This window comes from Asterias rubens, chromosome 17, assembly GCF_902459465.1.
Source record: "Asterias rubens chromosome 17, eAstRub1.3, whole genome shotgun sequence".
Taxonomy (NCBI): domain Eukaryota; kingdom Metazoa; phylum Echinodermata; class Asteroidea; order Forcipulatida; family Asteriidae; genus Asterias; species Asterias rubens.
Window position 1 is genome coordinate 9,169,606 of NC_047078.1, and position 14,732 is coordinate 9,184,337.

At 39.3% G+C, this 14,732-nt stretch overlaps 1 protein-coding gene across 1 annotated transcript; it reads right to left on the reverse strand.

The window, feature by feature from the left end:
* Positions 1-709: 709 nt before the first annotated feature.
* On the reverse strand, positions 710-13,889 carry LOC117301771 (sodium- and chloride-dependent GABA transporter 1-like). Its single transcript, XM_033785790.1, has 13 exons — positions 13,688-13,889; positions 10,393-10,524; positions 9,586-9,922; positions 9,008-9,146; positions 7,209-7,343; positions 6,197-6,300; positions 5,246-5,370; positions 4,677-4,789; positions 4,134-4,268; positions 3,624-3,726; positions 2,825-2,925; positions 2,279-2,446; positions 710-1,792 (listed from the first exon to the last, which is right to left on the reverse strand). Exons 1-13 carry the CDS (start codon positions 13,887-13,889, stop codon positions 1,658-1,660), a joined length of 1,929 nt encoding a protein of 642 aa, XP_033641681.1. The 3' UTR covers positions 710-1,657.
* Positions 13,890-14,732: the final 843 nt, after the last annotated feature.

The window sequence follows — 14,732 nt, forward strand, 5'->3', positions numbered from 1 at the left end:
GTTTACCAAAGTTTTAGATTTTGTTTTATGAAGGGTGATTTTATGGCCATTGTTTGTCGATATTTATTTCTTACATTCGGTGAAGTGCCGCAACCAAAATACCTATGTTATGTGCTCAAAGAAAACCACCCGACTGTTTGTAGGTTGTGTTGTTTCACTAAGTAAAAAAGTAGAAAGCACTAAAAAAAAGTTCAATATAATAATTTAATAATCATTATACAATACCTACGTTTGTTTTCTGTTGTTTAAACCAACATTCTGTTTATTCTTATTAGCCAGAGAATTCACCTTAAATTTACTTTAAAAGCTGCGATGTCCAACACATTATTTCCATCAAAATTATTGTCATTTTTAAAAATCCAAAGAAAAAAAAAAAACAGTAACAATGATATAAGTATTCATTTCAAACCAACTTACAGATTTATATAAATAATCATCATACAGAATTAAAGATGCTATGTCAAATTTTTGGCCGAAAATTTTGATTTAAAATTCAGTAGGTATTTTGATGGGGTCGAGAAAGTTACAAGCTTTCATTTGAGCCATTGCTCGAAAAAGTCCGCCAATTATTAGTAGCAGTGAAATAAAGTGCTCACAATTAGTTTTTGTCGGGATCCCGACAATAATATCATGTGACCAATTCCTTTGTGTTTTATAAGAAACGTTTTAAATTTTTGTCGTGGTTCCTGACCATTAAGTTAAACTTGTTTTCGTTTGAGCGGGTGATCTCTTTGAAATACCATTCACTCAAAAAAAATCTATTCTTTAATGTTTGGGGCAAAAAAATCTGACGTAGCATCTTGAATACAACGCTAATGTCAATTCAATGAAAGAAAAACGATACTTTCCTTTTTTTGTTATATAGAAAACAAATTCAGCTGCAATGTCTAGAAAACATTGAAATCTGGGCACATTCGTCCAGCGTTATTCTCTGCTTATAAAATAGCAGCTTTATGAAATTTGGCTCAGGGTGTCCGATAGCACTAAGGAAAACAAGTTGGTGTTACCTCAACCCGCATGCGCAAACCTCGCATTTTCAAGATTAAACTCCCACCACGCAAAGTTTCAAATCCTACTTATCTTGCTTGGTTTTATGTCAACAAAGTAGGCCTAGTGCACGATTAATAAAAAATAACGCCTCTTGTTAGACTGCCGTTTATTTCATGATAAGTGTTTGGTAGAAAGTCTGCTGAATTTAATTACGGTAAAAATTACTGGATTTTGTTTTTACAATAAACACAAAACATAACTATTAGCACATGCAGCGTCCAAATTAGACAATTTGTTTGGTAAAACAATGTAACTTCGCTTAAATATTAATAACAACAAAACCATTTGTTCTTTTCAAACGATCTTTTTCTGGCTGATATGTCAACAACTCACAAATATTCTGTAACAGTTTTAGTTGAATAGAGAAATACATTAAAAAATGGCAGACGATGAATCTTTGAAGCACTTTTTCTAATGCTCATTTTTTCGAGTTGCATTGTTTTGCCATGTGACGGCCGCGTTCCACACAATGTAAACAGCTCTCGGCCATTGCTCGTTACCAAGTAAGATTTTGGCAATTGAGTGAATTACCAAAGTGTCCAATGCCTTTAAATTTCAAGTATGCCTAAAATTGAATCCCCGATGATACTGTTGCTCGATAGAAGACTTATAGGTCTGGTGCCTGTGCCATGTCGTCACTATACGGTGGTGGGTTTGCAGTGAAGTTTTTCATAGGTTGCGTCAGGGCTGCAGTCGGCACTTCCTCATAAGCCCGTCGTGGTGTCGTTAGTAATACCCAACGCTGTTCGGAAAACAAATAAATCGAAATAATTATTACTTGGATGTCATCTTTTGTTAAAGGCAGTGGACACTATTGGTAATTTCAAAGATCGGTCTTCTCACTTGGTGTATCTCAACATATGCATAAAATAACAAACCTGTGAAAATTTAAGCTCAATTGGTCGTGGGAGTTGCGAGATTACTATGAAAGAAAAAAACACCCTTGTCATACTAAGTTGTGTGCTTTTAAATGCTTGATTTCGAGACATCAGATTCTAAACTTGAGGTCTCGAAATCAAAATTCGTGGAAAATTACTTCTTTCTCGAAAACTACGTCACTTCAGAGGGAGCCGTTTCTCACAATGTTTTATACTATCAACCTTTCCCCATTACTCGTTACCAGGTGAGGTTTTATGACAATACTTATTTTGAGTAATTACCATAGTGTCCACTGCCTTTAAATCAGCCTAAATATCTAAAATCGTAAGGCCTAACTAGAAGTACTTACTTCTCGTAACGTCCCTTTCGCTGTTGCCATCTGATACACAACAAAGATTGGAATCTGTATCATTGATGAAGCGGCCACACACCAGCCTAGTACCTGACCCCACACAGGGTATTCGTAATCGTTGTACTTCAATGGTTTATAAGTTACCAGACTAAAAATAAACACGCCCTGGAACAAAGAGAAGGAAACAATAAAGAAACTTATGACAGTAATTGAATAATAGAAAAGTAGAGTAGGAAAATATTCCATCATGATAGACCAAAATGTGGCTCTTTACTTCTAATTGGTAAGATTTTCCACTACAAGTTTGCATTGCTCACTTTTTTGGGTAAATAGTAACTTTTCTGGCAATCGTTTTCAAACTGCTGTTTTTTTTAACTAACAATTTTCTGAGAGAACAGTCGGGTACACAAACCCCGTCGAAAAGAGGGGATACCACCCTTGTTGCTAAAAATTTTTTTTTTTTAAACTATAAGTAAATCTAAACCACTTCAAAATCAAAGACATCTTAAAAAAATGAAGTCCAATCATAACTCGATGTCTTACCATAGTGAATACAGGTGTCAGAAATTTCCAGCAGATTTTCAGGTAAGGTCTTGGACGCCACTTCAACATTTCCTCAAAGTTTTGATAGAAACGGTCAGCGCCTGGTTAAAAAAGTCAGCAGAAAACTTTAAAAATTAAATATAATGATTAACAGTTTTAGTACTGAACTTTTTACCCAGATTTATAGCTGAGAGTCAGAATGGGGGACCTTTTGTGGCGCTAGGTGGCAGCAGACTTACAAATGTGTGCAACTTATAATAGTGTAAAAAGGTGTTTTCTTCCATTGTTTTCTTGCAACTTTCGATTACTAATTGGGTCCAATTTAATGTTCACAGATTTTTTATTTTATGCATGTTGGGGAAAAACCAAGTTAGAATAATAATTATTGGTCTTTGACAATGGGAGACTTTGAAACGCTAGGTGGCAGCAGACTTACCAGGTAAATTTATATTGTTTACGTAGTTCAGAGCGTGCACACATTACCGAGAACAATGGATTTTACCTGATAAGTCTGTTGCAACCAGTCTCCCATTACCAAAGGTGTCCAATGCCTTTAACATCTTATTTATTTTAGTTGTTATTTGTTCCTTTGTCTTTCCGTGCACCCGTCTTATGACCTGAAGCAGAATCTAAAGCCGAAGCCATGTTTTCGAAAAGGGCCCCAGTACCCTACTTGTAAACAGTTATAACTTACGTGCGAGTCTGCTGCCACCTAGCGTTCCAAAGTTTCCATTTTTAAAAGAGTTTAGCCTTTACATCTTATATTTGTGTGTAATTAATAAATTGTCCTTTGTCTTACCGTACACCCATCCAATAACTACAGCCTCGAAAAAGGTGACCCACAGGACCGCAAACCAACTTATAGCGTATGTGTCGAACATTTGAAAGACATACATTCCTCCCTGAATGGAAAAAGAATTGAACGACACAAATTCTTAGAAACGTCCACAGAGTTGTTACATTAAAATTTACACGGCTTAAAGATAATGATTGTAGAAAGCTTCCCTTACAATATTACTTGCTGAGGTGCTGTAGTTTCTGAGAAATGAGTGAAGCAATAGTTTAACTTTCGTCTATATCTGAAAAGCGTTATCTAAAACTGGGCGATTTCAAGTGGGAGTTTTCTTTCTGCGTGGAAATTATTCGCTCCGAATTTTCAGCGATATCTCAAAAAACGCTTAACGACCTAGCTTTTGTAATGAAATTTCAAAGGTTGGTTTTATTGTCATAATTATATCTAAATTTGTATAGGCTTAACATAAACGAACGGTACAAAAAGCAAAAGTTGACCTTGCCTTCAAACACTTACACTGCGCGTCATAGGCAGACCAGCTAAGCATGAGAGTATACATAATGCTAAGACAAACAATGAACGACGATTTCCTTTTCGAAAGCGAGGCAAGAAGTCTACAAGCGCTGTTACCATGCCCTCGATGCCCACAAACTGAAATAATAAAAAATACAGTGAGAAGATAAGTTCGCTTATTAACAATATTTACAATTCAACAATTCAAGTCAAAATTTATGCCTCACTCATCTTCTGAAGATGTAACGAACAAAATACTAGTACATAGATACTAAGCAAAATAATAGTTGATGTTTATGTAGCCTGAACAGCTGACGTCACACTTTGGGGCTCGTGAATTACGCCAGTGGCCTCAAGCCTAGGACAGTCCCAGTCCATCTTCACCAAACGAACGCAAGTGCAGCTGCATGCCAAACGTCACATCTGACCAATCAAAACACGGAAAGTTAATACGTCACTGCACGTTTATCCAATGAAATCATTGGGTCTGTAAAACCAATACCTGTCTGTCGGATAAAGACAGGGAACCAGACCATGTCCATTTACCTGACTGTCGATTCCCAGAAGTAACAGCATAATGAAGAATAGAATGGCCCATAGTGGCGATAGGGGCATCTGTGCAACGGCTTCCGGGTATGCCACAAAGGCAAGGCCTGGGCCTAAAGTCAAAAACATCGGACAAATATTTTCAATTATGAGCTACTTTAATCATTGTATTACATGAATCTCAAGCAAACCGGAGTTTGCCTATGTTAAAATGTTGACGTGTTTTTGAGATAGCGCCGAAAATCCCGCGTCCCAGGAAAATCCCAGGAGATTCTGTCCTCGATTTATTGTGAGAATAATCATGTGCTAGAGGAGAAGGATTCAAAAGAGGGCGCTCTCCGAAGAAGTTTGTACACAACTTGCCTTGTGGGGGACATAATCGCATGCCACACCGGAGCGATCATATCAACGAAGGCAGAATTAACCCTATATAAACTCACCCAAAAGAAGTTTACATATGTTTCTACCCGCAATTTTGCTATTATAGTTATTTCTTATTTTATAAAACATCACTTAACTAAGTTTAATACTAGTTATAGTTAACCTAACTTCCTATTATAAACGTTTACCTGATTTGACTACATCCGCCACAGGAATACTTTGTTTTCCAGCCATAAAGCCCAGCACAGCGAATATCACTACGCCAGAGTAAAGACTAGTACCACTATTCACCACTGCAAACATTATACCATCCCTGTAAAATAGATCGTCACAATATAGATCGCTAATTAAGTGCCTTTTTTAAATAGTAGGGGACTTCGGAAGGGTAGGTGGCAGCAGACTTGCCAGGTAAATTTCCATTGTTTGCAAAGGGCCTAATTAGTTTGCAAAAGGCATACTGCATCGCCCATTCATCGGCTCTTTTAAGCAGAAAATACTGCTAATCAAATTGCTTTGCTGAGCAAAAAATGAGTGTAGCACTCGTCATATTAATATACACATATTATTGACTGGCAACGAGGTAACTAGTACTATTACGTCTATTCCAACGAGGGACTTTGAGTGACCAGAAGAGCGACCTATTTCCCGAGGCCGAAGTCCGAGGGAAATAGGCCCCTCTTCTGGTCACTCACAGGCCCGAGGGGAATAGACGTACACTAAATAACGAACTATGCCAGTCAATGTGTTTTATAACACAGCTCGGTCTTAAAATGTCAAATAAGAACAGAAAAGGGAATTTTGTAGTTTGTTCACGGTTCATGTCAAGAGAGAGGGGCGCTGTTACCGCGGGCACTATTTGCAAAGACTAGTGCCCGCTCTGGTACTATTCCCGCAAAACACGCGCGCGCGATCACTAGCCTATTATTAGTTCATCCCACGTGACCGTGTTTAGCCGACCAGAATACAGAAAAAGCAAGTGGTGTGTTATAATGTAAACTAGTATGGATTCTTTGCTGGATAATCTTCTTTTTTGTTGTTGCTAAGTATACTTTTCCTGAGCTTAGCAAGTTGTTGTGCTTACAGGCTTTATAAAATTGGACACAGGTGTGTCCTTTCAGCTGATGTAAGGCGCGTTTTACCTGAAGAAGTTGTGGTTGAGGGTGTTGTAGCTTCCTAAGGCAGCCATGTTGCCAATCCCGAGGGAGTAACTGAACATAATCTGTGATGCTGCATCAAGCCATGTCTGTCGAAGAAATCAAAATCGGTTTAAAATGGATAATAATACAGTTGTTTTGGTCACTACAACAACAAAATACATGAAGGTTGCACAGCTTGTCCAATACATTTGCACTGGAAAAGGTAAACGTAAATATAACTTTTATGGCCAGTTATATTACAAGATAAATCTACACAAAAAGTTAACATCGAACTTACTAAAGAAAAATGAGCGAATAAAATTATGTGGTTTGAACGTAGTAAGGAGGCTTTACAGTTTGACAGCGGGGGGGGGGGGGGGGGTTGTAATGTCACTTTAACTTGACATGACAGTGCGGATGTTTTCACTTCATCCCTAATTAGAGTTTCCTCTTTTCTGCCTTCCACTGCCTAGAGTGATTTCCGTTTTACATAACAGATTCATCATCAAGACATGTTCTAACTGTATCCTGTATAAGTCGTAGTGCCTAGAGAACTTAACGGTACTGGACACTATTGGTATAGTTACCCCAAATAATTGTTAGCGTATATAAAGTAACAATTATTTTAGTTGTTACTTTGTAACGAGCAATTGAGACCTGTTGTCAGTAGTATAAAACTTCGTGAGAAACGGCTCCATCTGAACACACACTCAAAATTAAAAACTTCATACCCGAAGCCTTTTATTGAACATCTTAACTCACACAAAGTTGTGAAACAAGGGTGCTTTTTCTAATTCATCATTTTCTTGCAACTTCGATGTCCAAATTGAGTTCAAATCTTCACAGAGTTGTTATTTGATGCACAATATTCGGATACGCAGCAAGTGAGAATGACGTTTTTTGACGATTACAAAATTAAAAATTATAAAAAATTAACGAGTTCGCCGCTCTGTTGTCTCCTTGTTTTAATTGGGGTGTGTGCATGCACAACAAAATACCATAAGGTTTGTTTTACCTGACCGTCTTGGAGCCTGGTCATGTTGGGTTTAAGATAGTACACCAATCCCTCCGAAGCGTTCTCAAGAGTGACAGCTCTTACTAGCAGAATGGTGATCAACACGTAAGGAAACGTCGCAGTAAAATAAACAACCTGAGGTTTCAGAGGAAAAATATGGGTAGACACACCACTGGTGTTTATTTATAACAAAGGTTTGTTTTTATATAAACGTTATAAATATTGAAACAACACTTACTGGGCTGATGTGCAGACCTTTGTGGAGTCTTTGGTAAAACAATGACAACATAACATTAACATAAATAGGTATATTAGTGTAACAGTAGCTGTCAAGTTTAAATTGATGCAAAAGTAATTATTCGGTTTGTGGTAACAACTTTCTAGCCCAACTACCGGTTAATCTCCAAGGCAGTACTTAAACAGCAAGGAGTCGATTCACGAGCGGTATTTAATTTAAGACAAGCTCTTATCATGTCACAGTGGCCAATTCTTCTTTGAGATAACAAATAAAAAGTAACTGGGGAAAATCACAAGTCTACTTGCCTTCAACTACGTTTAATTTGTTTTCATCTCAAATAATTTCTTCAATAATGTAGCACCTTTCAAAGATTGACTTTAAGCCTTCTTGAGCCAAATAGCACTAAAAATATCCCCCCCCCAAAAAAAAAAATAATAATAATAATAATAATATAAAAAAAAAATATATATATATATATATAATGAATAGGGTAGATGGCCTTAGCTTTCGATCCAATCCGAACCTTCTTCAGAGGCATAAAACAAGTACAAACAAATACATATCCATGTAGGATTTGAGGCATTGCATGGTGAGGTATCAATGTATATTTGGTTTGCGGTAACACCATGTGTGTATCTACTTGCCAGGTAGAGTTGTTCTTAGGGAACTGTCTTGCTTTATTCTACTGCCGTGGAGTAGATAATCGGAGGTTTGGGAGACTTCTCAGTTCTGAAAAGAACTGTCCTGCTTATTAACTATTACCAGGGCGGATGGTATAGAAATTAGACTGGACTACTACTTTTAATAGCTTATAGGATCGTAATTAACTGTACTGCCGCGGAGTCAGTTCTGAAATTGGTCTCTTAGCTCTGATGAGCGCCTCTTGTACAGGGTATCTGTGGAACAGATGCGCCTGATACGTAAGGCCTGACTGTAAGCAATTGCCTTCTTACAGTGACTAGGGTCACAGCTATTGGAGAGAAGGTACTGGTGGGTGTCGGTGGGTTTACTGTAAACATCTGTGACAAGGCCATTAGGAGACTTGGTTATTGTCACATCTAGAAAGTTCACACTGGTGAGAGATTGTTCGGTAGTGAACTTTATGGTGGGGTGAAATGAGTTGATATGGTCAATAAACTCATCCAAGCTGTCTTGGTCACCACACCAGATGGAGAAAATATCATCAATAAATCTCCACCAAACTAGTGGTCGGTTGGGGGCGGAGGACAGGAGTCTGTCCTCCAACTGAGACGTGAATAGGTTAGCACATGAGGGTGCCATTTTGGTACCCATGGCAGTACCCTGTACCTGTAGAAAATGCCTGTCAGAAAATGTGAAATTATTCTTCATTAGAATGTGGCTCATGAGTTCCTTAATATGACTCACTGAGGGGCGGGACTGATTACTAGCATTGAGGGCAGAGACACATGCACTCATGCCTTCATGATAAGGTATTTATATATATATATGGCCTTAGCTTTATATATATATATTAAAAAAAAATAAAAATATATATATATATAAACAAATAAAAACCGACCAAATCCAGCATGAAACTTACCTTTCCAGAGCTTTTGACTCCTTTAAACACACACATATAGACGACAACCCAGGCTAGGATCAGACACAATGACAACTGCCAGTTGAACGAACCCATATCATGCAATCCGTCTGACAAATGTATCTGTAAAATCTTACGTCTGTAAGGAAAAATATACAGCAGTACAAATTAAATTGCTAGTTTTGTTTATTCGCTTTGTCTTTATATTGTGTCGTATTGTTGTCCTTATGTCTTTTTTAATAAAGGGTATCCCCTTTTGATGCTGGTGTTTTTGTTTTGTTATGTATTGTTGTTGTTGTTGTTGTTGTTGTTAATATTGTTGTTGTTGTTGTTGTTTTTGTTGTTGCAGTTGTTTAACTATACTTTGTTTTTCTGTTCTACCTCAGCATTCAAAATATCTTCCAAACAAATATTTTGTTTAAAAGCCGAAATATAATAAGCCGGAAGTACGTAATCTCTCACTTAAGCCGCCCTAAGCCTATTTTGGGCGCCATCTTTAGTGCTACATCTAGTTGGTGTTCTTACTTTTCATGTAATTTTTCAACCAAACAACTTTTAATTAATAGATCAAAACTTACTCCCAAAATTCAACAGCAGAGCTCGTCCTGTTGACATCCTTTAAAACCGAACAATCAAACTGCGTTTCTGTCTCACCATGGGTCAAATTTGTCAGAAGAAAACTTCCAGACGAGTTGGAAACATTCTGCTTGATTTGATCACATCTCCACAAGTCTGTTCCTACCACACCGTACCCAGTAGGGTCTCGACAAAGCTCCGTATTGAAAGGGTTGTTACAGTGAGACCAGGGTAGCACGGCAGTGAAAGACATCACCAAGTAGTAGAGAGCCCAGGCTATGATGACGTTGTAGTAGATGTTAACCATAATCACTAACATCAAACTTGTGATGCCGATGCCTTTAAGAAGAAAAGGAATACGTTTGGAAGTCATTCGTAAAATTGATGTCAATAAAAACATCACTTGGGTACACTCTAAAAACTCCCGGGTCAGAAATGACCCGGATTTGGGTCCCAGGGGGCCACTCCCAATTTCAGGGTCTGTTTGACCCGGAATCCGTGTCAATGTGACCCGGGATCCGTGTCAATGTGACCAGAAATTTGTTTAAAAGCGGGGATTTTTACTCGGATTCCAGGACACATTGACACGGACTCCCGGGTCAACGGACCCAGAAATGGGTCTGGCCAACTGTGACCCAAATCCGGGTCAACTCTGACCCGGGAGTTTTTAGAAGTAGAGGCAGGTCTACGGCAGCTTCCGATTGCCAGTTTGCTTAAAGTATGCGTGGCTTACACTTCCGAGAAGAAGGATGTAATAATGACGTCATAAACATTCTATAATACGTATCTCATTATGTAAATTTCCTTACCCCTGAAAAGTGGAGATATCTTCCAGACGCCGATGCCACCCTGGGCCATAAACTGACCCAACCCCAACTCCAGGAGTAGTAGAGGTACGCCCCCAACGACCAGACATATAAAGTATGGAATGAGGAAGGCACCTGTAAATTACCAAAGGAAACATAAAACATAAACCAAATAATTAACGGAACGCGTTGCCTTGGTCCGGTCGAGTTGGTCTTTGAAAAGCGTTTGTAACCGTTTGTTATAAAATTCATATGGGCAGAAATATGTTGTAAAAGTATAATACAATGATCCACACAAACATGCCTCTAAATTGCACGGTTTGTTTTTTACCTCGTCGACTAACACGGTCGGCCATTTATGGGAGTCAACAAATGGCCGACCGTGGTTCGCACAGTAAAAGGAACACCACGCAATTTCGAGGCAAATTTGTGTGGATCATTGTATTCTACTTTTAAAACATCTTTCCAACCATATGCATTTAATAAAAAACGGTTACAAACGCTTCACTGTAAAAAATATATTAGTCAAAACAACACTAATTAGTCGTATGAGACATGATTTTGACTAACTTACATCAAAATCATGTCTCATATGACTAATTAGCGTTGTTTTGACTAATATGTTTTTACAGTGTTGTTATAGACCAACTCGGGCCGATCCAAGGCAACGTATTTCTTTAAGAGATTATAGGCCTTTTCACATGACCTCCATTTCGAACCGCGTTGAAACCTACCTACTCCGGTTCAGCCTCGCTTCTTTTCGACACGGATCAGAGATAAGCAAAATTCACACTGGTCTCTTTTACGTGAACCGGCTATGAGTGAACAGATAACGGTTTACACTGAAAATGCCATTTGGATCCGGATTGAGATTTCCAACCCAAAAGTCCCTGCCAGGGTTGATTTCAATCCGGCTAGAGCAAGCTACCCATATCGGAGGCTAATTGAAATGTTTACAGTGTGAAACAGGTTGAACAAAAATTCCGGTTCGGAACCGGTTCCGAACATGAGATTTTGGACAGTGTAAAAAGGCCTTATCATTACATGGTGTTACAGCAAACCTTTACAATGGGTGCGTTCGTTTCGCTACCCTAGGTCGACCCCGGTCTGCCCGTTACGTTCAAATAGCTTTGACGGGGCTCACCCGGGTCAGCCCCAAGTGACCTGCTTGTGGAGTGGGTCACTTGGGGGTGACCTGGGGTGCATGACATCACCACGAGAGGGCGAGTGTGGTCGTTCGATAGCTCTTGTCAGGGGCTCACCCGAGTGAGCACTGCGGGGTCGACCCAGGGAAGCTTATCGAACGCACCCTATATTAACCACTACGTTTTCTTTTTCACAAAATGTCAACTGCATAAGCGCTAATTAGGTCAACGCTGATCTAGGTAGCTAGACCAGCATGCACCTCATTCCACGCCAAACTTGCGCGTGCCAGCCGCCGATTTTACCGAAATTTCCCTAACTGATTAATCTTAGGACTAAAGGCCGAGTCAAACTGCAGCGATAACGAAAACGATCACGACGCAACAAGAACGGATTCTATTGGTGGAACTGCTCCACGCAGAATAGCACACTCGAGATGGAATTAATCATAATAGCGTTTTGGACCCAATCTAAAGAACTGCTCTAAAGGCAGTGGACACTATTGGTAATTACTCAAAATAATTATTAGCATAAAACCTTTCTTGGTGTGACGAGTAGTCGGGAGAGGCTGATGGTATAAAACATTGTGAGATCAAACAGCTCCCTCTGAAGTGCCATTGTTTTCGTGAAAGAAGTAAGTTTCCACGAATTTGATTTCGAGACCTCAGATTTAGAACTTGAGGTCTCGAAATCAACCATCTAAACGCACACAACTTCGTGTGACAAGGGTGTTTTCTTCTTTCAATATTATCTCGCAACTTTGATGACCGATTGAGCTCAAACTTTCACAGGTTTTTTATTTTATGCATAAATTGAGATACACCAACTGTGAAGGCTAGTCTTTGACAATTACCAAAAGTGTCCACTGCCTTTAAAGGCACAGGCTGGGCACGTTTTGCAATTACCAAAGAGCATTATTCTTACTTGGTGTATCAAAAATATGTACTAAAATATTTGAATCTGAAAAAGACTTCAGGCCTGAAGCCTTTCCCATAGGCATCTGAAAGCACGCAACCGTAGTGCAGTAATCGTGTTTTTTCCCCTTCATTCATTAAGCTTCTATGACCATTATTGAGTCCAAATTGTCACCGAGTTGTTATTGTATGCATTATTGGGACACACCGAGTGAGAATACTGGTCGTTGACAATGTTACCAAGAGAGACCAGTGTGTACAAATTGGGTTCATTATACTCGGATCACTGCCGCCTCGCCCTGGCACAACCAAGGGGGTACGACCTTGCCTAATACTAGGCATCCCACGGTCTTCTGTTTGCAATGCACTGTGTGTCACCTAAAGCACTGGAAAATAAAGAGTTTAGCTTTGCGAAATTCTAAATAGACAAATAAATCAAACAGTTTCATTGGAAAGCACTTTTCTTTGGATAATTGATTCACAATATTATGGTATTCTTGTGTTAAAAAGTGCAGTCGTCCTTGTAATTATAAATAATCTAGTTATTTAATATTAGTCTAAACCCACGCAATTTTGAGATGAATGGTGTGAAAGGGCATTGCAGCCGATTTCACAAAATCCTATCTCGAGTAAGGACGGGTAACTCAGCTTAACTTAGGATGGGTTCAATTCGTATTACGTAATCGGATACGGAACTGAACTCCAACTTAAGTCCTAAGATTAATCCTAAGCTAGGATGAGTTTTTATAGTGAAATCGACGGCTGGGCACCTTCGGTAAGTCAAGGAAGACCAGTATCTCACTTGTTGTGTCCCAACATGAAACAACAATTCTGTGAAAATTTGGACTCAATTGGACATCGAAATGGCAAGAGAATAATGAAAGAAATGGAACACCCTTAATTTGAGTGCTTTCAGATGCCCATGAAATACCTACTTCTTAAAAACAAAGTTACTTCAGAGGGAGCAGTTTCTCATCACAAAACATCTATCCATTGCTCGTTAATACAAAGTAAGTTTCTATGCTAGCAATTATTTTGAGTATTTACCAAACAAAACCGTAAATCTACTCCGGGGTAGTAGAATGTATAACAAGAAGGTACTAACTTTACCTGGCAATGTAGATACATACATACACGGAGTAACCGAAAACCATAACTATTACATTGATACCTCACCATGCAATGACTCAAATCCCACATTATTAAACAAATACATAAAAACTTTGAAACTTTGCACTTGCCTCCGCCATTCTTAAAACATAGATAAGGAAACCTCCATACATTTCCAAGACCAACCGAGAATCCAATCAGAGCGAGTAAGAAGTCCAACTTGTTACTCCAAGTTTCCCGTTCCCCCCTCGACTCTTTCTTCGCCTCACCAACCACCCCTTCATTAAGGCCCTGCGCTGGTTCGTTACCTCTACACGTGTCAACTTGAGCCATGATCTTGGCAGCCGTCTCGTCAGCTTTAACGCCCGTTTAATTAAAACTTTACCGACCTTCGTTGAACTTAAAATCTAATTAAGTGCGCGCTTTAACGCGTGTGTTGTGGCAGGGGATTCTGCTCCCCCGGCAGATTCTGTGCCCATCCCCCTCCCATAAACGGCGAGTGTGCACAAATGTTTGATAACGCCCTCTATTGAATCAATCTCGTCCAGCCCATGTTAATTTCTCATTGGGTGCGTTCGATTAGCTTCCCTGGGTCGACCCCGGTCTGCCCCTGTTGTAGCTTTGACGCAATTCCAGGGGCTCACCGGGGTCAGCCCCCAGTGTCCTGCTTGTGGATGGGGTAATTTCGGAGTGACCCGAGGTGCATGACGTCACCACGAGAGGGCGAGTGTGATCGTTCAATTAGCTCATGGCAGGGGCTCACCCGAGTGAGTGCAGTCACTTTGAACTTGAAAACTGACATAGTTAAGTGACGACCGTTTCCTGTTTTTCCTTTCTTAAGATGGGCAACACACTATTCGAAATGCCTGTACAAACTTCTATTTAACTTTAGTGAAGTACGAAGTACGTAACTCATAAGTAATTTTGAAATATCGTCGTGGACACACTCATAAAATATGACACTTTTTGGGGTGTTTGGGTAAAATTGCAACCACCACCACCAAAACAGTGCATTCATAAAGTGTCCGTAATACCTGAAAAGGCTTATAATTGTGATCTCAATGCTGTCATTTTACACTTAAAAATTTATTTATTTAAGTGGACGATCGTTTCCTGCCGTGTGAAGAGCCTAATGGAAACTGCACTGCACAAAAAATCTGTTATGAGCTTAAATGC